The 27,521-nt window shown below is 37.5% G+C and overlaps 1 protein-coding gene across 1 annotated transcript in view; it reads right to left on the bottom strand.

Annotated features, from left to right (window-relative positions):
- BUB1B (BUB1 mitotic checkpoint serine/threonine kinase B) overlaps positions 1-27,521 on the bottom strand; it is a 60,386-nt gene that overhangs the window by 21,179 nt on the left and 11,686 nt on the right. Inside the window, exons 6-15 of the mRNA XM_036735809.1 lie at positions 26,058-26,227; positions 24,760-24,959; positions 24,462-24,553; positions 17,182-17,411; positions 9,125-9,237; positions 7,508-7,596; positions 7,087-7,133; positions 6,022-6,082; positions 5,810-5,915; positions 3,637-3,908 (exon numbers count right to left, since the gene is read on the bottom strand). Coding sequence (XP_036591704.1) covers positions 3,637-3,908; positions 5,810-5,915; positions 6,022-6,082; positions 7,087-7,133; positions 7,508-7,596; positions 9,125-9,237; positions 17,182-17,411; positions 24,462-24,553; positions 24,760-24,959; positions 26,058-26,227 — 1,380 coding nt within the window. The remainder of the gene's footprint in view (positions 1-3,636; positions 3,909-5,809; positions 5,916-6,021; positions 6,083-7,086; positions 7,134-7,507; positions 7,597-9,124; positions 9,238-17,181; positions 17,412-24,461; positions 24,554-24,759; positions 24,960-26,057; positions 26,228-27,521) is intronic.

Raw genomic sequence — 27,521 nt, 5'->3', positions numbered from 1 at the left:
AGCCTGTGGTGCTCTCACCATCTGTTTGTTGCTCCCCAATGGTCCTTTAATTAGGAACTTAATAAAGATTTGTTGAATGAATAACACCTAATTTCCCAAAGCCTCAAGCCTATTCAGCTCACCTGACTCAAGGCTTTGACTCCTGTTTTCCTTTTCTCCCTACCTTGGTAACATTTTCTTTCTAGCACCTTAGGGGAACTCCTATTCCAATGTCAAAGTACTACTTCCTTTCCCCCCAGACCTGTTACTGGTACAGGGAAAATCAGATGAGGAAATGCCTTCTACCAATGCAGACTACTCAGTCAATCAACAAATATTTATCAAACCCCAGCTCAGTGCTAAGCACTGTGCTGGGTGCTCTGGCAGGACTGGTGGTGACGATGTTTTTCAGTATGTCACGGTGTACTGCACTGCCTCTGACCACAGCTTCAGGATTCCCTAACTTGCCCCTAGTTCCTAAACTAGAAGACGACCACGTTCCCCACTCTTAGCTGGCTTTTTCTCTTTGAACACCTTCCCTATTACTCAGCTGCTGATTGTCTCTCTGCACAGATGTGGGCTGGCAAAATGTACTTTTTCCTTAGATGTTTAAAATAATTTCCAAGTCTTTTTTAAACTCCTTGTTGGAGTACTTGTGGGAGAACTGGGCTGTTCTGGTCCCACTCATTCCACCATATTGAGCAGAGTCCCCTTTCACTCTGTTTATATAACTAGTCTAACTGCTGAACTGAAAGTTTAACTTTCCCCTTAGCTCCCATGACCACCGAGGAAATCTACTGCCTACCTCTCCTGCCTCAGGTTTATCCAGACCTAGTTTCCTAATTTCTTTGACTCTCTAAAGAATAGGTACGAACAAGGTAGTCTCTGGCTACCACAGAAATGTTTCACTGAATTAATCAAACTCAGTCTTATCCCAATACCAAAGTACCAAGTACTAGTAATGCACCATTCAATCTCTCCTAGCTACTTATGATTACTCACTAGTACTTAACTCCTGACAATCACTCTAGCTATTAGAACGTATAGTCATTTAAACGGGTACACAAGAGGTAGCTAGACCAAAGACAGAGCGGACAGACTGGACACATACAAATAAAGGCTTTTCAAATTCAAATCCCATAACACTACCTACACCACTAACTCTGTGGATAAGCTGAAGGTGGAAGGTGGGCCTTGCTTAGTCTTCAATGTTGCTCAAACTATAGCGCTGTTCTTCAGCAACCTCTGTTTAATAAAACAAGTATTTGTTCAGATATTACTAATATATGCCTTCTCCCACCTAAAACTGTGAAATGAGGTAAGTGCAACCAGAGGTATGAGAGAACAGAGAAAGATGGAGAGATTAGAGGCCCTGGTGAGGATGAAGAACAGGTTTAGGGAGAGTAAGAAATCAAAGGACAGGAGAGGGGGGAATTCAGACTTCAGGATAATTGAGGTCACAATCACGGAGGTGACAATTATGGGTGATGGTGAGCTCCAAGACATGACCTCTCCTTTGCATATCTGAGACAGTGTGAAAAATGTTAAGTCAGAGGAACTGAAACTGGTGAACTAAGGACTCAAGAGGCGCAGTGGGTCATTAAAATGTATGTGGAATTTTCCAAGTATAATGGCAAGAGTAGGGCTAGTGACCTTCAGAACAGTGGAAGAGCTAGATGAGACATAAAGTATGTGTGCATCCAGAGGTAGGAAATGCTAGAAGAAAAGAAGGATGATGCTATGAAGACAGTTGACAAGAGAAGCAGGGCCTCTTTCTTTTGTTTTCCCCACTTACTGTTAATCTTGATGTTTACTGAATAAATGAAAGAATATTGATTACATAACTTTCTTTTAAAGATTCAAAGCCCCAGAATACATAATTTCATTTACTGACACCATCCCTGAGAAATGAGGGGGACCAAATGATGGATAACTACAAAAGACTTAGATCATATCTGCATAGAATGAAGAGAATTTGGAATTGTTAAACACAGTGGTCACTGAACAACACCACAAAAAATGAAGCTAAGTATATTCTGAGAAGAAACAACCATATACCAATGTAGGACTCAATTCCACAGACTTCTTAGAGCATAGATCAAAATCATTACCAAATTAGAATTATAAAAATAAGAAGCTACGACAAGTAATTGAGGTAATGCCAACCTGGCTTACTTAAAAAAGCTTTTAATGCCCTCAAAATGAGCAATTAATAAAAAGAGCAGACACCAATATGACTACCACCATTTCCTAAGTGTAGAGATATAAATCAAGTGTCAAAAGGAAAATAAAAGAATCTAGAAACTATCTTAGCCAATAAACATTTGACATCACCATCAAATTAAAAGATATGAAGCTAAAGAGCAGCATTGGTTTAGAATATAAATTTGTTCATAAACTCTTATGGAGGAGGGACAGCCTGGTATAGTGGATAGAGAATATATATAGTGGATAGAGTCAGGAAGACATATATCTCTATATCTTGGACAGGCACTGTGGAAGGACAAAGAACTAGGCCTGGAATTGAATAAGATGAGAGGGGGACTGAACTGCATTTAAGAAACTGCACCGTTTTTTTTTTAATGATCCCAAGCTTCTCCCTAAAACAAAGGCCCACGTTTTTTAACATCAGTATTCTTACACTGGTGCTATATACCTCCGAGTCACAGAATACTAGTTTCCAAAGAATTAAAGCTGCAGTTCACTCAAAGGTCAACAGAGAAGCACAGGATAGGTGTGAACATATAACCTATGAGGAACGTGTTCTCAGGAGAAGTAGCATAAAGGACAGCCCAGGAGAGAGATACTAGTTGAGTTATATAGGAAGGGCAATGGAGCATGGAGCTTGGGTGTTCCAACGGTATCCATGAAATGATGAGATCAAGAGAAAGGCCCCTAGCATGGGGTCTAATGCAGCCCCTGTGAAGAATGCTGAGGTGAGCAGAGACAAGAATTAGATAGGGTAAGGAGGTGTGGATCTGCACATGGCTTGATGGAGCATCCACAATGAGATCATCACAGGATCACAGATACAGAGCTGGAAGGGACTTCAGAGGTCATCTAACATACCCCCTTCATTTTAAAGAGGGGGAAACTGAGGCCCAAGGATATTAAGGGATTTGTCTAAGGTCAACAGTAAATATCATCAATCAGAACAGGTGACACACGTGTTACAGTGAGGAAAAACTTAGACACATCATATGATCAATAATCATCTAGCCACTTAAGTTCTCCGTCCAGTGGCCTTTCCATTAGACTCCACTACTTTAAACCACAGGCATTTGAATCTAACAAAATAAGTATAACTTTAGGGAAATTATTTTGTTAATAATATTTGGGTAATGCTAGTTCATTTAATGGTTAAAAACATAGTAAAATAGTGACTGATTAACATTGTTTGGGAAAATGGAAGTGAATCTCTATGTTTCAGCTAACACTTTGGGCTTAGTATTATGATGAAGTTAAAACAGTCTAGACAGTCATATAAAACACAAATTAAAAGCCAAATTCTGAATGTAATTTAGAACCACAAAAATGTTAGGATGTATACCTGGTACTCTTAAGATAAGTCATATTCCTGGGAAATTGACAAGTATACACAGAAAGGAAGGAAAGGCATAAATAAGCAAATTCATGTATATTATAATCCACAATCACCTCAATTTCTTAGTGCCAAGAGCTTGGTTGTAAGTAACCTCACAAACAGTTTGCTGGTTTAAAGAAGTTCTCTTCAACTGTAGATCTTCCTGTAGAATTCTCTCAGGATTGGTAGATAGGTGCTTCTGTGTTATTCCATGAAAAGGAGTTGATACAAAGCGGGCTGCCCTAACAAAGTCACAAGTATCTTCTGGGTTGGGACATATAGGCATATTTCTAAAACCTGTGATAATAGCATCTTCACTCAGGGGCTCAATTCCAATGAATTCATCCTGAAATATTTAAGAGAGAAGATTTTTATGAGAAATATATTAGTCTATGGAATTTTGTTAAGGGTCTTGGACATTAATAATAAACTCCTTGAAGAACTTGTGTCATTAAATTGTGCTTATCCTATATGCATAATCTAAGAAGACTACCTATTACTAGCACCCTCCAGACTGTGGCTTGTTGGCCATCACAAAACTTGAAGCACTACATAAATTTGAGTTATTATTTTGTACCTGAAATGTCAAGTCTGGTATCTCATTGTTATACAAAAGTATCCCTGGGTTTTTAAAGGCTAACCTAGTAGAACACAAGCTTTGACAGGCTTGGCCTAGCTAAAAAGTCTTCAAATATAAATCTAGCAATGAAATGCAAACGTATCTTAGGCTCAGCTAAATTCAGTCAGACATCACCAAGTGACCAAATATTTTAGTCGTAATAATTCACAAAAACCATTTACTAATGTGTAGATAGGTGATGATCTGCATCAGTGGAGTAGATACCTTTCTACCTATGCCGATGAAATCACAGAACCTTGAAATATTTTAATTAACTTACCCAGAAAAGGTTTCTGGTAAACCTAATCATTCTCCACTGTTCTGTAAGTCTTCCTCTGCAATGCACTTTTGGTATAGTAAGTTTGGTTCAATAAAATCAAGTGGAAAGGGAGCGTGGGAGGGAAGGCAGAAAAGTCTAGTAGTAGCTAGAGTTTCAAAAGTACCAAAGAAAAGACCTATAGTTTTTGTAGATGTGTATACATTTTATTCAACTACTTTATAAACTTAAATGTGATCTATGGGAAAAATGTGAATGGATATTAAAATCAAAACAAGTAGAAGTTATGAAAAAAGATAGAAAAAATAGATGAAAAAGAATCCTCCCAATGTTTTAGCCACCCCAATTAACTTGAGATAAAAGTCTTTTTGAATATACCATGTCTCTAGCAAAGCTATCTAGAAAAAAATAACTAATCTTTTTCTAGCTCCTTATTCATTTTTAATCCAATTACCTTCTTCTTTATCCATTTGAGAAAGCTCTTATTGTGCATGTGTTTAAGCCTTCACTAAAGACACTTTTAGGGTCTTGAAAAAAGGGACAGAAAAAGACTTTGATAGGAGAGCCAAGTCCATCGGAATGGGAAGGAAAAAATAGTGGTAAGTTAGGCCCACTGTACTCTGCCCTTGACAGACCTCACTTGGAGTATTATGTTCAGTTCTGGATGACAACAGCATAAAAGGTCATTGATAAGTTAGGGAATCTGTCAAGAAGAGGGTAACAAAGTTGGCAAATGGGCCTTGAGTCCATGCCATATAAGGAAATAGGGATAGTTAGCCTGGAAAAAAAGATTCGGGGGATGGGATAGGTATATTCAAGTATGTCACATGAAGAAGGGATGAGACTTATTCTGTTTGGCCCCAGAGAGAGCCAAGTCAGGTGCAATGGATGAAAATGGCAAGAAGGGAATTTAAGTTTGATGTCATGAAAAGTTCCCTAGCAATGAGAGCATCCATAGTGCAACAGTCTTCACAAGCTGGACTGGGTAGACGCTGAGGGGCCTTCTAGCTCTCAGATCCTGTTGATTGGTGATTCCTCGCCATTTGATCCCTACCCTAGCTGATCATTGCTCCACTTCTGCCCTCAGGGGGACCAAAGAAAAATCTAATAATTTTTTTCCAGATGACAGAAGTTCAAATGTTTGAAGGTATCTATTGTCACCCATTCTCCACAATGTATACACACACACACACACACACAGACAGAGTACACAAACACATACACTCAGTTCATGACCCACTGACCTGAGGGTCATAATGTGATGTGAATCCTACCTCATACATTTTCAAATTTAGTCAATATTAATGCAAGAGATTTTTGGTAAAGTTCACTTAAGGATATTGTTACTTACACAAACTTCTAGAGGAAGATCTTCCTTTGGGGTCATGTCTTCTGAAGATTTTAGAACAGCAAGGGCTCTTCGTTGGCCTGATGCCTGTAGAGGTTCTGCAGGAAGACTTGAGAGAAACACACCCTCTGTTCAGTATATTTCTTTCAGAGTTCGAATAGTTACCACCCAGTTGAGCCTCACATAAGTATGACTATTTTTGAAGTAAATCAAACCTGATGTTCTGGTTTTCTGAAGGAACAGATTCATCAAAAATGGAGAATGGTATGACAGGACCTATAGAACAAAATAGATTGAGTCACAAACTAATTTTCAACATAAATATAATTCTTCTCTTGAGTCAGCTTCCCACAAGAATTTGGTTAATAAAAAATTCCTTTAGTACTCCTTTAACATAATTTGGAAAGGAAATCTAGTTTTTAATATCAATTATAATAAACAAAAACACCAAGTCAAATTACATCCTTGTTTTCCCTCTGTTTTCTAGCAAAGTGCTCCAAATCCCACCCTGACCTGAACTGCTGAACACTATGGAAGGCTCTAGCCCAATTTTCTAGCAGCTGTCTTGGCAGATGCTTTTTTGCCATTAGCTCAGGTTTACACAAAAGATATTTAAGTTACATATTAATGAAAATTTGCTTGAGTGCAACTATAACATGCCAAACGTATGGCTCCAAATCCTTCAAGAAGGTAGTATGTCACTCTGCTCTGCTGTATCTGGTACTATATTCAAAAGCTGCTATGAGACACTCCTATCCCCTTCCCTCCCCCCAAATCAAGTTACAAATGTTGACAGTCAAGTTAGAAGTACAGGAATTCCTGCAGTACAGCCTTGGTTATCAAAGTCAATGAGCCTTATGTGGTTAGAGCACACAGGGCAAACATGAGAGAAATCCTTGATCACTAGAGAAGCAGTGTCCTTGGAAAATAGTAGCTGGTTTTCTTCCTAGTAGCTAACTATTATTCTAACTTCTTTACCATATTCTCAGCTACTTTTTCCTCAAGACCAGGAAGGTTTTCATTTTGTAACGAGGGCAACAAATGTAGGAAGAAAGGTAATTCACTGTTGACCTCATACAAAATCTATGTACAAATTAAACCATTAACACTCCCTTTAAACAACAAGATTTTAGAGGCTTCAAGTGGAATCAAGGCAATATAAGAGGTTTCCTTTTCCATTCCTTTTATCATAATCAGGAACTTTTATGTTATATCACTATGCATGCATTTTCCCCCTTACCCGCAAAATTTGCTTTTATTAATTTCTGAGTAGTACTTACCTTTAGAAGATAGTTCCTTCCACGTGTTTTCGACAAGTGAAGTTTCCCTGTTAAGAAGTTTACATTTTAAATAACTGTACTTACACTTTAAAATAGAACTGTGCTTTTATTAAGCTCAAACTCAGTTATATGAATTCTTCCTTAGGCTATCTAATTTCCAAGGCAATGAAACCATTCTAAATCTGTGACCCTCAAGCCCTTCAAGAAGGTAGGACTGTTCCCTACCCTCTCCTCAGATCTACTCTACATTCAAGATGTTGGAAATACATAAAAAACACTAACCTATATGAGGAAAAAAAAATGCAGATCTTAAGTCATGAGTAGAGAGCCACTTATTGTATTTCAAAATGCTCTTCTGTGTCCCCCTTTCCATTAATGAAGCATTGGTCCTACCTGAAATAAGAGCTCAGTGAACACAGACCTGAAAAGAACCTCCTCTCCTGGTATGTCCTGAACCCTGGAAGTACATCCTTCATCAGCTATCTCTCTTGTTGGTATACTTTCTCCAGGCTGTCAACATTAAACAAACAAAATCAATGACTCACCACACTCTAGGAAAATACACTATGTACTTTCAGAAATTCATGTTTTGTTAAAAAGCAGTCTTGACAAGAATTAGAAATCCTGAGTTCTCTGCTCTTACCTTGCTGAAATGTAACCCACCCTCATGTTACCATCATCTTACTACCTCTTTTCCTTTGTAGATGCACATGCACCTTGTCATGGCCATGCACATGCTATATGACAGGGGTTCTTCACCTTTTTGTGGTGTCACAGACCTCTTTTGTTAGTTGGGTGAAACCTACAGACTCCTCAGAAAAATGTTTTAAAATGTGCAAAATACATAGGCTAACAAAGGAAACCAATCGTATTAAAGCACAAACTGACAAGAAGGCTGTGATCGCATGCCATTTAGCAACAAGGTTGGCAGCAGATATAACTAGAGCAATTTCAAAGTAGCGATAAACAGAAATACCATGTCCAGCTATGGCCACCCTTGACAACTTGGTCTCCTCTACCTTTCCAGTCTTCTTACACTGATGTGTACTCTGAGAATGCACTATACAATCCAGAAACCCTGGTCTCTCCTTGCGTGCCTCAAACACAATAGTCCACTTCCGCATTTGATTCCTTTTTACCATCTGTTCCCCATTACCTCTGCCTCATGATTTCCCTGACTTCCTTTAAGTTTTGGCTCAAATCCTATCTTCTTCAGGGAGCCTCTCCTAGTCCCTCCTGTTGTTAGTTCCTCGCCTCCGAGATTATCACTAATTTGCATGTATATATCTTGTTCATAGCTATTTGGATTTTGTCTTCCATTAAAATGTGAGGTCCTTGAGGGCAAAAACTGTTTCTGCCTTTATTTTTTATTGTGTGCCTACATATTTACTATAAGCAGATCCACAGCAAATATATTTAATAAATGCTTGTTGAAATCTGCAACGACAGTAGTGTGATATGAAAATATTTATGATTACCATTGGTGATAAAGTTACAAGTTCTACCAATATTACTATGGTTTGTTGCCTATGTTCCTAATTGAAGAAAATGATTTATTTTAATTAGACATTAATAAAAATTAGGATGTTTTTATGTAATAATGATTTTCCCCATTCAAGTTCACACTGAAATTTCTCCATGAGTCCCTAGGTTAAGAACCCCCACTTTGGTGAAAAAAAAAAAAAGAGTTCCTTAACAATTTGCATTTCCAGCATAAACAACTATAAATGCTTACAAATCTAGATTTAGCCTAATGATACCAGATAGCATGCTGAACTTTTTCAGAAAACTTTCATTTTACCAGAATGTGAATAAAGTACAGTGAGAGACTATGCCAAAATCAAACACCAAAATAATGGTTTTGGGTTCACCTGGAATCTCAAGTCATCCTACTTACTCAATGACCCTTTAGCTTTTCCTCTTCAATAATGTATTCTTAACTGCATGAAAAATAACAATCCCAAAAGGCAAAATGCCAACACACTTTTAAACTCAACTTTGGAACCAATTTGCTATCACTAATAGCTAAGAAATTTACCTGATCACAAAGCCTTTCTTGCTGGGTTGTCTGGATTTCCTTTAGCATCTTTTCCATCTCCTCAATCTGCTTCCGCATTTCTGCTCTTTTCTGTGCCCCAGTACGCAACTCGGCTAGGGACAAGGAAGTCTAGTGAGACGTAATACCCCTTAACAATCCCCATTTTGTTTCATTCTTAAGCTGTGTTTTAAACTCACCATTCTAGTTTGATTCTGATATTCTATCAATCAATTAACATGCATTCCTTAAGGACTTCCTATGCTCCAGGCACTGTGGTGGGTACTTGGGTGCCTACAAAAATGAAACAATCCTTGCCCTAAAGGAGATTCTTTTTTGGGGGGAAATTGTTCATACATACCACACACATGTACAAAATAAATGCAAGGTAATTTGTGGGGAAAGACACTAGCAGCTGGAGATACTAGGAAAGGCTTCATATACAAGGTTGGTAATTGAACTAAAGCTTGAAGAAGGCCAGAGAATCCTTAAGAGATAGAGGTGAAGAAGTAGTACATTCTGAGTGGAGGAGGGAGGAGTGTCATGTGTGATATCAAGAAGTCCAGTTTGGGGGCTGGAGCCAAGATGGTGGCTGGAAAGCAGGAACTGGCCTAAAGCTCTTCCCCAGGACCCTCCAAATACCTATAAAAAATGGATCTGAACAAATTCTAGAACTGCAGAACCCACGAAATAGCAGAGGGAAGCAGGGCTCCAGCCTAGGACAGCCTGGATGGTCGCTGGGTAAGGTCTACAGCACGGAGCTGGGAGCAGAGAGGAGCAGAGACTGGCATGGGCTACGCCTGGACCAACCAGACGGGGAGCCGGGTAGAACAGGTCCTAGTGCCCTGAATCAGTGAGCTATGGCAGTTACCAGACTTCTCAACCCACAAACACCAAAGACAACAGAGAAGGTTAGTAGGAAAAAACTGTGGGGACACAGTGGTTTGGCCCCTGCCGAAGTGAGTGGTGCAGCTACAGAACTACAGGTGCAGTTGCTTCCTGCCCCAGGCCCACCTGATGGGAGAAATTAAGTGGTAGATCAGAGAGAGAGTGCAAAGTCTGCTCAGATCTGAGTTGTAGTCCAGGTTGGCAGTTCTTGGGGGAGGAGCAGCACTGGTGTGGCAAAGCTTGCTGAGTAGAAAAAGCTCTGAAAACAACAGCACAGTCCCTCAAGCTTGGGACAAAATACTCTCTACTCTACAAGCAGTCATATCCCAACAAAAAACTCAAGGGTCAAGTAGTTGGCTGGGAACATGAAGAGGCAGCGAAAACGGACTCAGATTTAGACTCAGACTTTGGAATCTTTCTTTGGTGACAAAGAAGATCAAGACATACAGCCAGAAGAAGTCAACAAAGTCAAAGAGTCTACATCAAAAGCCTCCAAGAAAAACATGAACTGGTCTCAGGCCATGGAAGAGCTCTAAAAGGATTTGGAAAAGCAAGTTAGAGAAGTAGAGGAAAAATTGGGAAGAGAAATGAGAGTGATGCAAGAAAATTATGAAAAACAGGTCAATGACTTGCTAAAGGAGACCCAAAAAAATACTGAAGAAAATAAGACCTTAAAAAATAGACTAACTCAAAAGGCAAAAGAGCTCCAAAAAGCCAATGAGGAGAAGAATGCCTTGAAAGGCAGAGTTAGCCAAATGGAAAAGGAGGTCCAAAAGACCACTGAAGAAAATAACACCGTAAAAATTACATTGGAGCAAGTGGAAGCTAGTGACTTGATGAGAAATCAAGATATTATAAAACAGAACCAAAGGAATGAAAAAATGGAAGACAATTTGAAATATTTCATTGGAAAAATCACTGACCTGGAAAATAGATCCAGGAGAGATACTTTTAAAATTATTGCACTACCTGAAAGCCATGAACAAAAAAAGAGCCTAGATACCATCCTTCAAGAAATTATCAAGGAGAACTGCCCTGATATTCTAGAGCCAGAGGATAAAATAGAATTTGAAAGAATCCACTGATTGCCTCCTGAAAAAGATCCTAAAAAGAAAACTCCAACTTCTACATTAAGGGAGCGAAAGGCTTGGAATATGATATTCCGGAGGTCTGTGGAGCTAGGATTAAAACCAAGAATTACCTACCCAGCAAAACTGAGTATCATGCTCCAAGGCAAAATATAGACTTTCAATAAAATAGAGGACTTTCAAGTTTTCTCAGTGAAAAGACCAGAGCTGAATAGAAAATTTGACTTTCAAACACAAGAATCAAGGGAAGCATGAAAAGGTAAACAAGAAAGAGAAATCGTAAGGGACTTACCAAAGTTGAACTGTTTTGTTTACATTCCTACATGGAAAGATGATGTGTATAATTCATGAGATCTCAGTATTAGGGTAGCTGAAGGGAATATACATACATATATATACGTGTATATATATAGACAGAGGGCACAGGGTGACTTGAATATGAAAGGATATCAAAAAAAATAAAATCAAATTAAGGGATAAGGGATAAGAGAGGAACATATTGAGAGAGGGAGAAAGGGAGAGATAGAATGGGGTAAATTATCTCACATAAAAGTGGCAAGAAAAAGCAGTTCTGTAGGAAGGGACGAGGGGGCAGGTGAGGGGGAATGAGTGAATCTTGCTGTTATCGGATTTGACCTGAGGAGGGAATAACATACACAATTGGGTATCTTACCCCACAGGAAAGAAGGAGGAAGGAGATAAAAAAGGGAGGACAATAGAAGGAAGGGCAGACAGGGGGCAGAGGTAATCAAAAGCAAACACTTTTGAAAAGGGACAGGGTCCAGGGAGAAAATTGGATAAAGGGGGATAGGATAGGAAGGAGCAAAATATAGTTAGTCTTTCATAACATGAGTATTGAGGAAGGGTTTTGCATAGTGACGCACATGTGGCCTATGTTGAATTGCTTGCCTTCTTAGGGAGGGTGGGTGGGGAGGGAAGAGGGGAGAGAATTTGGAACTCAAAGTTTTAAAAGCAGATGTTCAAAAAAAAAAAGTTTTTGCATGCAACTAGGAAATAATATACACAGGCAATGGGGCATAGAAATCTATCTTGCACTACAAGAAAGTAAGGGAAAAGAGTATGGGGAAGGAGTGGGGTGACAGAAGGGAGGGCTGACTGGGGAATGGGGCAATCAGAATATATGCCATCTTGGAGAGGGGGGAGGGTAGAAATGGGGAGAAAATCTGTAATTCAAACTCTTGTGAAAATCAATGCTGAAAACTAAAAATATTAAATAAAAAAAAATAAAGTCTAGTTTGCCTAGAAAGTTAAAGCACATGAGAAGGAACAACATGTAATAAGAAATCCTGCCTTTTCTGTTGTTATGTAAAGGTTTGGGGCTTGCTCCTTCCTGTGGCCCTAGCCTCAAAGCCATCACCAAGTGCCCATTGGATGTTCTGAACTTCATATGTCCCATAGGCATCTTAAAATTATCATATTCAAAACAGAACTCTGTCTTTCCTTTCCCCTTTTCTGAACTCTTATTACTGTCAAGGGCCCCCTCATCCTTCACCTCACCCAGAGCTGCAATCTCTGTGTAATCCTAGATTCCTCTCTTCCTCCCCGCCCACCCCACATATCCAATCAGTTGTCAAATCTTGTCATTTCTTGCCCTATGTCTCTCTGTCACATATATATTCTCTTCTTTCTATTCATATAGCTATCATCCTCATTCAGGCCTTTATCATTTCTTTGCAGTTGCCTTTTTTAAAAAATTGATATCTTTTGTTTTTATATCAACTAAATTTCTTCCTGCCTCCCTTCCTCTCACCTCTCCCAAACAATCATCCTGTAACAAAATTGTTATAAAGAGGAAAAGAAAAAAAAATAGCAGCGAAATCAATACATCAAAAAAGCAAGTTCCATACTCATGGAACTCCCCACCTATCCAAAGAGGTGGTGGTGCTGAGCTGGGGAGATATATCTTTTTATGTCTCTTCTTTGAGGATATTGCAACAGCCTTCTAGTAAGACTCCCTGTTTCAGGTTCAAATCCTTCTTCCACTTAACAGCCAAAGTGGTTTTCCTAAAGCACAATGTCACTCTCCTCTATTCAGTAAGCTCCAATGGTTCAATTTTTATTTGGAATTTAGAGCTCTTCACAACCTTCCCCTTCTCATCTTTCCCATTTTATAACACAGAACTCTCTGCCATGCACTCAAAGATCCACCCATATCACTTACTATGCTCCACCTTCTTTGTGCTTCTGCATTGGTTGTCCAACACACCTGGAATACTCTCTTCGACTCTACCTTTTAAAATCCTTGGCTTCCTTTAAGACTCAAACACCGCCTCCCCTGGGAGGCTTTTTCCAATCTTCCTGCACTCCCAGTGTCTTCTCCATAAGGCTACCTTCCATTTCTCTTGTACTTAACTTTTATGTATGTGTTGTGTCCTCATAAGAATGTAAACTATCCTAGGGCAGGGATTTCTGCTTTGGGTAACCACTGCTTAGCACGGTGCCAGGTACAAAGTAAATGCTTAATAAATGTTTCCTGACTGATGTTTTTATATTAAAAAATATAATAAAAAACTACCAAGAGTAAAGTTAAATAGTTGTCAACAACAAACTAAAAAAATTACTTTACCAAAGGATTTACAAGGACAGAAACTACATAAGGTGGGCAATGAAGTACAGAGATTACATAGAAAGTCTAATGTAGGACATAAGCCTGTATCTTTCAGTTGGATGCCAAATTCAACCTGCTCCCCACTCCCCAACTGAGGTCACTTTCTCCATAGCTGAGAAGATCAAAATTCAAATTCTAGACTGCTTCTGGAACCATGGTCCAGTTTGGACTTTTCCTAAGCATCTCCTAGCCACACTAAGGAAGTAATTTATCATTTCAATTTCATCAACTACACATCAGGTGCTCACTCTATGCCAAACACTGTGCTAGGCTCTAGGAAAAAATACAAAGTTTAGCTAAGGCTATTTGGTGACAAAATGTACACAGATAAATACTTAACAGAATATGTGACAAGCCCATTGAAGAAGTGCAATTCCAAGAGTTGGGGCTAGAGGTAGTTATTGATTTGGGGTAGGTGGGAAGCAGAAGAGGAACTGGCAGATTCATGGAGGTACAGAAAGGTAGAAATTGAAAGCATAGCAAGAGAAAGCACAGGAGAGGGCACAAGGAACAGTTTGAGCAAAGGTATTGAGGTAGAAAGGTGCAGAATTTGTTTAAGGAACAAGTTAGTCAAAGTAACCACCTAATAGTCATGGCTTTTAGAACATAATTTTTGCTTTTAAAAAGATGATCAAATCCAATATAGCCAAGTTGTCATGTTCAGGAATAGAGAACAGAAAGACGTTAACAAGAAGTCTTTGAAGTTAAAAGTAAAAGGACTGTGATAAATTTCCACTGTCAAAGAATTAATCCAATAATTTGTCAGTCAACAAATAATTATCAAACAACTACTGTGTGTATTACACTGTATGAAGTGCCGTCATGGAAAGTAGAACCTGGGATCTCATTGCTCCATAATTAGTTTACACTGTTATTAGTCCTCACTGTTTTACAACAGGCACAGTGAGAAACCACAAATATTTTAAAACTAGGTGGCATTTATGGAGTACTCACCAACTTATGTCAAAGATTGAAAAATTAGGAATTGTTATTCTTATTTCTCTTTCTTTAAGGTTTTCAGAGCTCTCATAATGCTGGCAAAAACTCTCCACACCTAGAGCAATTCTGCTCTGTACAGTATATGCCTAAACTGGTATATTCCCTGGCAAAACCCTACACTTCTATAGTGGGCCTGTTTCTGTCCCTAGCTTCTTATAAGACTCACTTTAATTCATTTGTTTCCTATTTTCTGCCTGCTAGTGAGATATCTGAGCTCTTTTACTTCAAGCTAGAGCCTGGAGTCTTATCTCTCTTGATTGATGGTATCCATTACCAGTTAATTCTTAACAAATACAAGTTATACAAATAACCACAACATAAAGACAAGCAAAACAACTTTGACCAATCATGACTTCAGAAGACTGATGATGAAGCACTCTTCTTACCTCTGGGCACAGATGATGAAGCAGGGGTGGAGAAGGAAACAATTTCAGACAGGGGTAATACCTTAATTTGCTTTGTTTGACTATACTTGTTACAAGGGAGGGTGCTTCTATTTGAGGGTGAGAGTTGGTAGGAAGACATAGAGATGCAAAACAAAACCAAAACCCCCACATTAATAAAAGATACATACACATTCAACAAAGTCAGAAGGTACACAAAACAGGCCAATTATGTTACCATCCTGTTAAGTGTAATATATATCCTTTGAAAAAAAATTTTTTTTTTCAATTAATGAGCATTTAAAGAAATAATTCCTCTTTCCCACCCCCTTTACTGGTTCTATCTCCCCACGTCCTACTGAACAAATAAAAACAACAAAATGAAAAACAAAGCCCCAATATTATAGTTGCATAGACTGGTAAAACAAATCGCCACTTTGGCTATGTTGGAAAATCTTTCTGCATTTTAAGTTCAACACCTGTCAGGAGATGAATGGCATGTTTCATCTTCCTTTGAACTTGTGGTTTATCATTGCATTGATTAGAGTTCTAGAGTTTTTCAAAGTTGTTTTCTCTATAATTTTGTTATTATACATAAATTGTTCTCCCATTTCTGGTCATGTTGCTCTGCATTAGTTCGTAGATGTCTTCCCAGCTTCCTCCGAAATTCTCCATTTCATCATTTCTTATGCCATTTATATAACACAATTCATTTAGCCATTCCCAATAGGAGGATACCCTATTAGTCTCCAATTTTTGAGTACCATATATTTTTGTACTAATATATCTTAAAAAAGAAACTAACATAAGTTTACCCAATCCTCTTATTTGTTCTTTGTACACTGATGACCATCAGGGTTCATAATAAAAAAAATGAAAAGCAAAGCCAAAAAAAAAAAAATACAGGTAGTCCATCAGCTGGGGAATGAGCAAACAAATCGTGGCACTTGGGTACAATAGGATACTACACATGCCATAAGAAATAATGAATTCAGAGAAGGATGGGAAGGTATATGAACTGGTGTAGGAAGAGATAAACTGAACCAGGAAAGTTAATATGTAAAAGACTACAATGCTACAAATGGACCAAAAAAGAAAGAAAAGAAACCAAATGCTGTGTAAATATAGTGACTAACTTTGGCCCTGGAGAAAAGTTGAAAAATGTACCTTTCTCCCATAATGCAGAGGATAGGGACTATGGGTCTGAAATACTGCATATATTACAAAAACAGATATGATGTTAGTTGGTTTTGCTAAACTGTTTCCCCCATTCTCCTTTTTTATAAGAGATAGCTTAATGCATATCATATGTTAGGAAATAAAGAAAAACAGCAAGATAGCAATAAAAATAAAATCTTTTAAAAATCAAAGTACAAATAGACATAAGCTGGTAGGAACTTGAAATACATGTTTCCAAAGCAATAATATTACCAGTAGTAGTTGGCCATTCCTAGGCCAAAGCTTCTTTGATCCACAATGTGGCTTAACTAAAGAATTATTATTCTAAGTCCTAGGAACAGGGTCCCACGTGGCAGAAAAGGAAGGAGACGACAAGGTTTCCTCTTGCTTTCCTGACATAGGACCACCATTAAGAAAATTCTGGAATGGGTTAATTTTTTGACACCTACCCACCTTGATTTTTTTTTATCTCTCACCAACCTCACCGCATTCTTCTTACCTTCATATTGTACTGAAGACTCCATTATAAGAGTACAGCAAGGAGAGAGGAAAGAAATAGACTTGTTCTATTTCCCTCAAACATTCTACACGCTAAAACTCACCTACACTCTCAAGTCAGTACCTTGATTCCCTCAATGAGTCAGTTCTCTACTATGTGTTAAAATAAACTGATTAAACTCATACTAATGCAATCTCCTAGACATATTTGCATTTTTAAAAGGGGAATGCTAGTTAAGTTAATCTCTTAAATGGCTGAATTTTAGGTAGTTATAACAAGTGGAAAAACTTTAGGCAACAGAGAGCAAGATATTTTATTAGGAGTTGTAATCGGAGAGGGCTGTTCAGATTTCTAGTAATACATGGCAAACATGAAATGATGAGACTGATACACACCTTCCCTTTTTTCCTTCAATTTCTTCCAGAAAACTTCAGCCCGGATTTCCTCAAAGGAGAACTCCCCAACTCCAGCGTAAATCTTCTCCTTACAACACATCATCTTCTCTTTCTTCTCCTGAGACTCTTGTTGATGACTTTGTACACGTTGCAAGGGATCTTCTTCTTCCTTTCCAGGTTTTCTAGTACTGAGGATATGATTTATGCTGGGTTCAATTTTGCAAGGAGTCCTAAAAAGAGGCAAAACAGTTACTATTGACCATAGTTTGAAAAAGATCATGAAATAGTTCACAGGTTAATTATAGAACACCATATTATTATTGTACATGCTACCACAAATAATATATTCAGTATGCCAATGATTGTCACCAAGAAAATAAAAATATCTAACCATATAATCAAGATTTCAGTGAAGAAATTAAGACATTTTCAAAGTCTAGCAACAACCATCACTGAGAACTGCATTAGGTTCTTCACTGGGGAGGGAAGATGGGGAACATGTCCCACCCTCAAGGAATTTCCTTTCATCCTCAAGGAGTTTTCTAAGGTAGGTAATGATATATAATGTAGAGGCCCAGATGTTTCTTTACTTTAACCTAACCCAATGTATAAAAACCTTGTTTTACACAAAAAATTAGATAATTGATTTACAGAAACAGGACATACAAACACTCAAAAGGTAACTTTAAAAACAACTCAATTTACAAAAAAAAAAAATCATAAAACTAGAGGATCTACATCAGAGACTAACAATAATGTGAGACTGGTGAGAAGTGATTTGCTGTAAAAGTCTGAAAACCAAGCAGTTTACATTAGACAGATTCATAGAGAGCCACTGAAGGGTCTTGAGTGATAATGACTCTGGACAAATAAATTCCAACACCAAAAAATAAAAAGACATTGTATTAAGTTGAAAGGTTCTATACAAAATGATAATATATGAATCCTGAAGTATATGCATCCAGTAATTCTGCAGTAAAATCTATGAAGGAAATCCATTATAGTCTTTATAAAAAGAAACAGATTTTTTAAAATAACAATGAATATGAGTAAATGACTCAGTAACACAAGACTAAAAATGCACACTCGAATAGTGGAGAAACGGTCAAAGCACATAAACAGTTTACAAAATAAGAAATACAAATCGTTAATAACCCCAGATCTGTCACTACCTATGTGACCTAAGGCAAGTTAATTAATTTCTCTGGTTCTCAGTTTCTAATCCGTAAAATGATATTTAGATGTCTAGCACTCAACAAATTCCTAAAAAGAAACTACTTCAGTAAGGCCTTCCTATTTGACAAGAACTACTGGAAAAAGTGTTAAGCAATTTGGCAGAAATTTAAACCAACATATAACATACACTATATTCTACAATAGTCTCCAAATGAATGTGACCTAAATATAAGCCTTAAAAAATTAAAGAAGAATGGGAGGAGATATCTTGACTGTTTACAGACATGACTAGGGGAAAAATGTTATTAACAAGGGACAGTGATGACCTTAAGAGATAAAATAGGCAATTTCGAATACATAAAATGCATCTAAAATGGAAAAAAGCCTTTCTGGGAAAATTGGGGGGAAAAAAATCTTTGTAGTAAATATCTATAATCGTGGTTAGATATCCAAAATATACAGAGGATTGGTACAAACGTATAAGAAAAAGAGCCATTTCCCAATAAATTAAGAGATCAAAGCAAGAACAGGAAGTTTTCCAAAAGAGAAACTTCGAATTTCTAACAACCATATGAAAGAGTATTCCAAATCACTAAAAAGAAAAAGACAAATTAAAACACTGAGGTTTTACCTTACACCAATCAGAATGACAAAAATGATGTTTAGCTGTTTTTCTACTGCAAATTTCTAAGACTGTATTTCTAAAAATAGCCAATACCTTTTTTTATTCAATGTTTTTCAATTTCAGATTTTCTCCTTCCTCCTACCCACTGAGAAAGTAATAAATACAAACTCATTACAAATATGAAGTTATGCAAAACAAATTTCCACACTAGCAATGAGAAAGAGAGAGAAAAAAAAACTGCTTCAGTCTGCACTCCATCCATCAGTTCTATTTAGAGGTGGATAGCATTTTGCATAATGAATCCTTTGGAACTGTAGTGAGTCACTGTATTGATCAGCTACAAAAGCCTTATACAGTTGATTATCTTTAGAACGCTGTTGCTACAGTATAAATTATTCTCCTGGTTCTGCTCACTTTGCATCAGTTTACAAAGTCTTCCCAAGACTTTCTAAAACATCCCTTTCATCATTTCTTATAGTACAATAGTTTTCCATAACATTTATATACCATAACTTGCTTAGCCTCAATTGATGGGCATCACCTCAGTTTTTAATTCTGTGCCACTATAAAAAGAGTTGCTATATATACTTTCTTTAACAGTTTTTTGGATGTAGTTCCAAGTTACTTTACAGAATGTTTGGACTAATTCACAGCTTCACCAACAATGCATTAGTACTCATATTTTACCACATCCCCTCCAGCATTTGTCATTTTCCTTTTCTGTCATCTTAGCTAACCTGAGTGGTACCTCAGAGTTGTTTTAATTTACATTTGTCTAATTATTAGTGAGAGCATTTTTTCATGACTAAAATAGCATATATATGTATACATACACAAATATATACATACATATATACACATCCTTTTAAATGAAGAAATCTTTTTTTGCTCTCTTCCATGTACATAATAAAAAAGATTTGCTGCGAATACAATTGTCCATGCCTCCCAACAGCCCTTTATTTTGCTACAATTTCCCAACAAATTTTTCTGACAGATGGTGAAAACGGTTAAATGGTAGAGCATCTACAAGACAGCCACATCAACACACTGTTGATGAAGTTGTGAATTATTTCAATTACTTGGGAAAATAATTTTATATTATACTAGAAACATCGCAAAAATGCATATACCCTCTGACTCAGTGAAAACTACTAAGCATAAACCCAAAAGGTCAAAGATAGATGGAAAGGTCCCATATATGCAAATATAATTCATAGCAACTTTCTGTGGCATAGCAGCAACACTTTGCAAACAAATGACAATCAATCAATCAATAAACATTTACTATGTGCCAGGCCCTGTGTGAAGAACTGGGGATAGAAAGAAACTAAACAGTCCCTACCTACAACAGGTTTATATTTTAGGTGGGGAGAGAATAACACCTATAACCAAGTAAATTAAAAGCATATACAAAATAATTGAGTAGAAGAGTACTGATTGTTAAGAAATCAGGAAAGGTCTCATCTACACTTAGACCTCTCCATAGCACGACATTATTGAAAATCTCTTCCTGGATACTCTTCTCCTCTTTAAGTTTTTTTTTTAAATTTAAATTTTTTTTTTCCTGAACTTACATATACATGAAAAGTATTTCCATATACACAACAGTATAATGCAAAAAGGGGCTTGTATGTGAAACCATTTTTTAAAATTTTGAGTTCCAAATTTTCTCCTCCCCCTACGCCTTGAGAAGACAATAAACATGATACTGATTAATCATGTGAAGTAATGCAAAACATTTCTATATTAGCCATGGTGCAAAACACATACATACATACACACACACACACACACAAGAAAGTGAAAAACTGTGCTTCAGTCTGCACTTAGTGTTCATCAGTTTTCTCTCTCTCTCTCTGGAGGTGGATTGAATATTTCTTCATGTAAAATATATTTAAAGTAGACAGTAGATAGTCTGAAAGGGGAGGAATTAGTAGTTGGAAAGATTGGGAAAGGCCTGCAGAAACTGTGCTTTGAAGTGGATGCAGAGGTGAGGGGGCAGAGCGTTCTCAGCGTGAAGGCCATGTATAAAGACCAGCAAGCAGCTTGGCTGGCCTCTAGAGTACGTGATAATGTAGATACAGTAATGTTTAATAAGCCTGAAAAGATATGTACTTGCTAGACTGTAAAGGGTTTTAAATATGGAACAGAGTTTGCATTTTATTTTAGAGGCAACAAGCAAACATTAGAGCTTTTGGAAGGAGGGAGTGACATGGTATAGTAGCAATTTAGATTTGAAGATCTTTCCCACCCATTAATAGGCCATGTGACCTACTTATGTCACAGGAAGCCTAAGTCATGTGTAGTAGGAGGGGCTTCCTGACAGGAAAAGGAAGTTGTGTCACAGGGAAGAGAGAGAGAGAGAGAGAGAGAGAGAGAGAGAGAGAGAGGGAGAGAGAGGGAGAGGGAGAAGGAGAGGGAGAGAGGGAGGGAGAGGGGGAGGAGGGAGAGAGAGAGAGAGGGAGAGGAGAGAGCGAGCAAGCTGGTAGCTAGAGCTGAACAGACGGTGACTTAGCTGTACTGTGAGTTTGTTTTTGGGAAGACCCCAGGGGATCAGAGAGGTTTTGGGAATGTCGAGGCTCCAGGCTGTGATAGTGTGTGTGGAATGCTTTACTGCTCTGATAGACTGGATGAGTGGCTTGGGGGATCTGGTTCTCTGGTGTCTGAATAACTGGTTTACTTCTTCTACCTTCTCTGTGGAGAGTCTCCTATACTGTGTGATACAGAACCACACAGGCATGCGTTGTCATTATTCCCTCACTGATACACATGGTCAGACCCACGCACCTGGAATTTCACTTTGGAAGTTGTGTGAAAAATAGATCACAAAAGGGGGAGACGTAAGGTAAAAAGTGCCCATTGATTAGAGAACAGCTAAACAAACTAGTACATAAATTTAATAGAATATTACTGTGCTGTAAGGAAGGATGAATATGAAAAATTCAAGGAAACTTGGTAGGACTTGCATAAAATGACGCAGAGTGAAGTATGAGAAGCTGGACAATTTACACACTTATCATAACAAAATAAAAGACACCAGAATACTGATCAATGCAGAGACTGGGATCAATCCTCCACATGGCTTTGGTTACCTGCTGGTGAGGTATGCCGCCCTCCTCTCAAGGAAAGTGTGGAATCAGGCATTTATTATCAGACATAAGCAATGTGTGTTTCTTTTGCTTAGTCAAACTAAGGCAATATTTGTTTAGCTACAGGTCTTTGATGGAGAAGGAAAGGTTTACTGGTGGTAGGGGGAGGAGATGGAGATAACTACAAAAGTGACAACATTTTTTAAATTAAAAAATCGACCAATAAAATGCAATTTAAAAATAAAGTGAAAGGGTTAGCTTATACGACCTCTAAGGTCCCTTCCAGCTTCAAATCTAAGATGCACAAATTTCTTAGCAATCAGAGAAATACTCAGACTCAGATACCACCCCCGTCAATCCACTTGAATGACAAATATGTTTTAAAAAAATTATAAAAATTCTGTATTGGTAAATTCCTGTATTCTCTCTCACAAGACAAATATTCCCTGAGAAAAATGTACCTCTTCCTCACTATCACACATTAGATAAAAGTCAAATTTTAGATTCTGCACGGTACCCTCAAGAGCCTCAAATAATCAACAAAAAAGATGTGCTGCAGTAGAAAAACAAAAAGTTAAAATGAATCTAAGTAATAATCTAATAAACCTAAAGTTTTTCACGGCACTAAAATGAAATTTCAAACTTGGAACTCCTCACATTCCATTCTAAGAACTGCAAATTTACAAGTTTCTCTCTCTAAAGTAAAAGGGGTACAGATCTCATGGCAATTTGAGAATTACCAAATTGAGGGACTAATGGGATCAGAGGCATCAGTAAGCAGTAGTTTCAAAGTGTAGAAACAGCCCATCTCTATGTTTCAAAGTTTTGAGCAAAGAAAGAAAAAACTACTTCTTTAAGAATTCTTATCTTAAGAAGCTATTGCTTCAAAAACAAATGTTTTACATCAAATATCTCTGATATATCATATCCAAAATATACAGGGATTTAACACACAAATATGTGTGCGTGTGTGACAAGAATCACTGCCCAGAGTAGTAGTCAAGAGATATACAATTCTCAAAAGAATTGCAAAGATGATCAAACATAAGATTACTCCAAATCACCAATAAAAGATATGGAAATTAAAACTCTGAGGTTTCACCTCAAACATAGAGAATTAGCAAAGATGGCAAAATATAGAAATGGTCAATGTTGAAGAGATTGTGAGAAGACAAGGAAACTGATACATTGTTGGCGGAGCTATGAATTAGTCTAGACATTCCAGGAAGCAGTTTGGAATCAGACTAATATATATACATTCTTTGATCCAGAAATCTTACTTCTAGAAATATTCTCCAAGGGGGTTTGAGACAAAAAAGAAAGGTATCATACACACCATAATATTCATGACAAATAAAAAACCTCAGCATATTATTTTTTGTGATAGCAAGAAGTAGAAATGAATTAGGCATGCCTTGGTTGGGAAATGACTAAACAAAATATGCTACATAAATGTATTATTATTATTGTGCTTTATAAGAAAGGACAAATGAAGAATTCAGAGAACCATGGACATATATGAATTGATGCATAGTGAAGCAAATAGAACTAGGAAAAATACAATGACTACAACAATGCTAAAAAAAACCAATAGAAACAGCCTAAATGCTATGTAATTATAATGACCAAGTCTAGTTCTGAAAAAGAGTTGAGAAAACACATCTCCCTTCCTTCACTACATAGGAAAGGGATTTTCAATACGGAATATTTCATAGACTGTCAGATGAAGTCAATGTACTGCTTGGTGTTGCTGAAACTATTTTTTTCTTCTCTTTGCCAAACTTTGTTACAATGGTGGACTTTGTTGGTGTAGAAGGAAAGGAGGGTATATTTGCAAACAAAATGACATAAAAGCAAAGGGCATTATTACAAAATAATTAAAGATTCTTATCTTTTCTTTGAAAACCTACTCATTCCTTATGACCAAAACAAAAAAGATCTTTAAATAAAAAAAACTAAAATGAAGCAGATACTCAATAGTTACTTAAGACAGTTAAAGTAAGAGAAATTGTAAGAACCTAATTATCATGTTAACTTATCATATGTCTTGATTAGCATAGCCAGTATAAGCTTTATCAATATTTCTTCACTGTGAAGTCAGATCTGTACAATTTAAAAACTGAATTTTGATAGCCACTAATTACTTTAACGAAAGCAGAACATCTATCTTAAAATAAAATGACTATCTTTGATTATCTTGTGTAAAGAGAGCTCAATTCCTTCAATAACAGTTCTTCCCCACGGAGGTTATTGGCTAGTGTTTCTAGAGCATGTACAAGTATAAAGAGGTCACCCAAACTAGTTTAGGCTGATGACCCTCACCCCTAGAATATGAGCAGTCCCCATTACTTACTAATTCCTACTTTACAGCATCTGAGAATCAAACTCACATGATTTGTTGTTGTGCAGACTCTTCAACATATGGGATAAAATTTGGTAGCGTAGTTGGCACAGTAGCCACAGAAGCTGGATTACTACGAAGCTGTTGGAGGGTAAAGCAGGAAAAGATTTAAATGAACAGATAAAATGGCAGTAGCTCTTTCATCCAAGATATTTCTAAATATTTCTGCCTACTGCCCTATTGAGAAGATGCCAGAAAATGTAAATGCTAAGGTATTTCCATTCCTTTCCTCAATCCTAACCCTCTACTACCCCACAGGCAAATGTAGCCAGTGTGTGCATCCTTACTCGGGCTTTGGTCCAAGGTCCCGCCTGCAGCTCATTCTCTTTGGCTCTCCGAACAGGTGGTGCTTTCCATGGCTCAGCTGTAACCATAGGCAGCTCTGTTCTGGAGGCTCCATCAGCATTTTCATCAAAAACAGCAAATTTGGAGCCACTTAGTATCTGCTGATTAACTGGATTTGGAAGCCCTCGGACCTGGTTTGCAGCTAAGAAAAACAAAAAAGGGGAATATGTATGTTTTCAATAATTATAAACTTAGTAACAACTACAAAGAATATGAATTTTTACCTCAAGCCACTCTTTCATTCTGATTAACTAAATCTGCATATCTGTTAACAAAGTAACAATGATTTACTTGCTTTTTGTCCTATGCTGATCTCTTTCATCAGTGTACTTAAAAAATTCTGTTATGGGTTGTTTTTTTTAAAAATATAGTCATAGATAATATGTATATTGTTATTCTAATTCTGGTAAAGTTACTTTTCAGAAAAGTAACCTTTTGAATAAAAACTATTATTTGCTCTTATAAATCAGATAAAATAACTATTCTTGAAATTAAAGATTTTCTATCTTATACCTGTGAATAGTTTGTCTATTAGCATAGAATCAAAGATAGAAAGGGTTTTTCACCAACCTAATTAGTTCATCACTCTTTTTTAGCAGTCCTATCCAAAACTTATCAACTTCCATAAAGAGATTACACACTCCCCTCAGGCACCTGCCAGCTCCTCTTTTATGCTCACCTAAGGCCCAGGGTTGCAATCTAAGCCAATTTTCTGTCTATAAAGACAAAGAGGTCTTGTCTAGTTATTCTTCATCTGTTCAAGACCCTAAATCAGTTTTTACTCTTTTTTCTTCTCTGGATTAAAAAAAAAAAAAGCTCAGTTCTTTTAACCTGTCTTCATGTACTAATTTTCCAGGTCTTTCACTGATTCTCATGATTTTCTCCTGAATTCCTTATGGGCTCTTTATGCCCCTCAAGTTAGAAATCTCAAAACCGAATATGACTACTCTGTAGGTCTGTTGCCTTTGCCAATGCCAAACATGGAGACACTAATGAATCACTGTTATCAGCTTAAAGCACAGAGCTTGTTTGCAATGGCACAAAATGCCTAACCTGTTAGAATTATTACCTGCCACTACCCTTTGCCCCTAAATGCTGTGTAGTCCTACATGACCATTAAGTCCTAATTTTGTATTTTTGCAGACTCTCTTCCTAAGTCCTCTTGTCCTTACTTGTTTCTCCTTATGCATGTTAAGTATTATTTATAAGACTCGGTGATGCCCTTGTGTGCTGAGCTTACCCTTAAGAGCACCTCCTACACGGTTAATGGGCACTTTAGCTATTTTTTTCCCTTTGCTTTTCAGATCAGCCAAGGTGCTTCTCTGAGGTCCAGAAGCCTCAAGGACATCTTCTTCCTCTTCTTTTTCAAGTGCCAAGAGAGTGTACCGAGACACACGAAACTGGAACTGCCTGAAAAAAATGGACAATAGGCTGAAGCAGTATGCAGTACTGTGGGAAAAGTGCAGGCTCTGGAGTCGGCCAAGTTAGATCTGAATGTCAGCTCTGCCACAGGGTTTTGTGCAACCTGTGTGACCCTGGCCAAGCCACTCCCCATCTTGGGATCTTAATTTCTTCATCTTCAAACTGAGGGATTAGACCGAATAAAGCCTAAGGCCTTCTCTAGCTCTAAATCAATGACCTTCAGATTTCTGGCCCAGCTTCAAGAATAAGGACAAGAGGCTTAAAACTGACAAGATCTGATCTAAGCCTCCCATTTACAGATAATGAAACTGAGGCCTACAGGGCTATAGGAACTGAAGTGCTCTAATTCACAAAGCAGTTAAGTGGTGAAGTTAGAATCTGAACCTAAGTCCTGGGCTCTCCAACTTTGATACTCCACCTCCCACCTTTGTGTCTTTTCATAAGCTCCTCCATGAATGGATGCACTACCTCCTCATCTCTGCCTTAGAACCCCTAGGTTTCTTCAAGTTTCACCCAGAGGAATTTTTTTCTTTTTTTTTTTCTGAGATTTTTTATTTTTAGTTCACAACACTCAGTTCTACATAATTCTGAGTTTCAGATTCCCCGCCCCCCCCAAGGCAGCATGGAATCCGATATATCTTCTACATATAACTTTGCATTGAACTTATTTACGCAATAGTCAAGTTGTAAAGAAGAATCATGACCAATGTAATGAATCATGAGAAAGAAGAAACAGAACCAAAAAAAAACCCCAAAAACAAAAGAGAAAAAAAAAAGGAAAAAAGGCGAGCATAAAATGTGCCTCAATCTGCATTCAACTCCATAGTTCTTTCTCCGGATGTAGATAGCACTCTCCATCGTGAGTCCTTTGGAGTTGTCTTTGCACCTTGTGTTGCTGAGAAGAGCAAAGTCTATCAGGGTTAGTCATCACAGAATCCATATATCTTGGTTGTGTATAATGTTCTCCTGGTTCTGCTCTGCTCACTCAGCATTATGTCATGTAGGTTTTTCCAGGTTATTATGAAGTCCATATCATCCCCATTTCTTATAGCACAATAGTATTCCATTACCTTCATATACCACAACTTGTTCAGCCAATTGATGGGCATCCCCTTGATTTCCAATTCTTTGCTACTACAAAAAGAGCCACTATAAATATTTTTGTACATATGGGTCCTTTTCCCACTTGTGTGATCTCTTTGGGATACAACCCTAGAAGTAGTATTGCTGGGTCAAAGGGTATGAACATTTTTATAGCCCTTTGGGCATAGTTCCATATTGC

This window comes from Trichosurus vulpecula, chromosome 8, assembly GCF_011100635.1.
Source record: "Trichosurus vulpecula isolate mTriVul1 chromosome 8, mTriVul1.pri, whole genome shotgun sequence".
In the NCBI taxonomy this organism is placed as follows: domain Eukaryota; kingdom Metazoa; phylum Chordata; class Mammalia; order Diprotodontia; family Phalangeridae; genus Trichosurus; species Trichosurus vulpecula.
The sequence above is the reverse complement of the archived record's forward strand: the minus strand, read 5'-3'. Positions and strand labels throughout refer to the sequence as shown.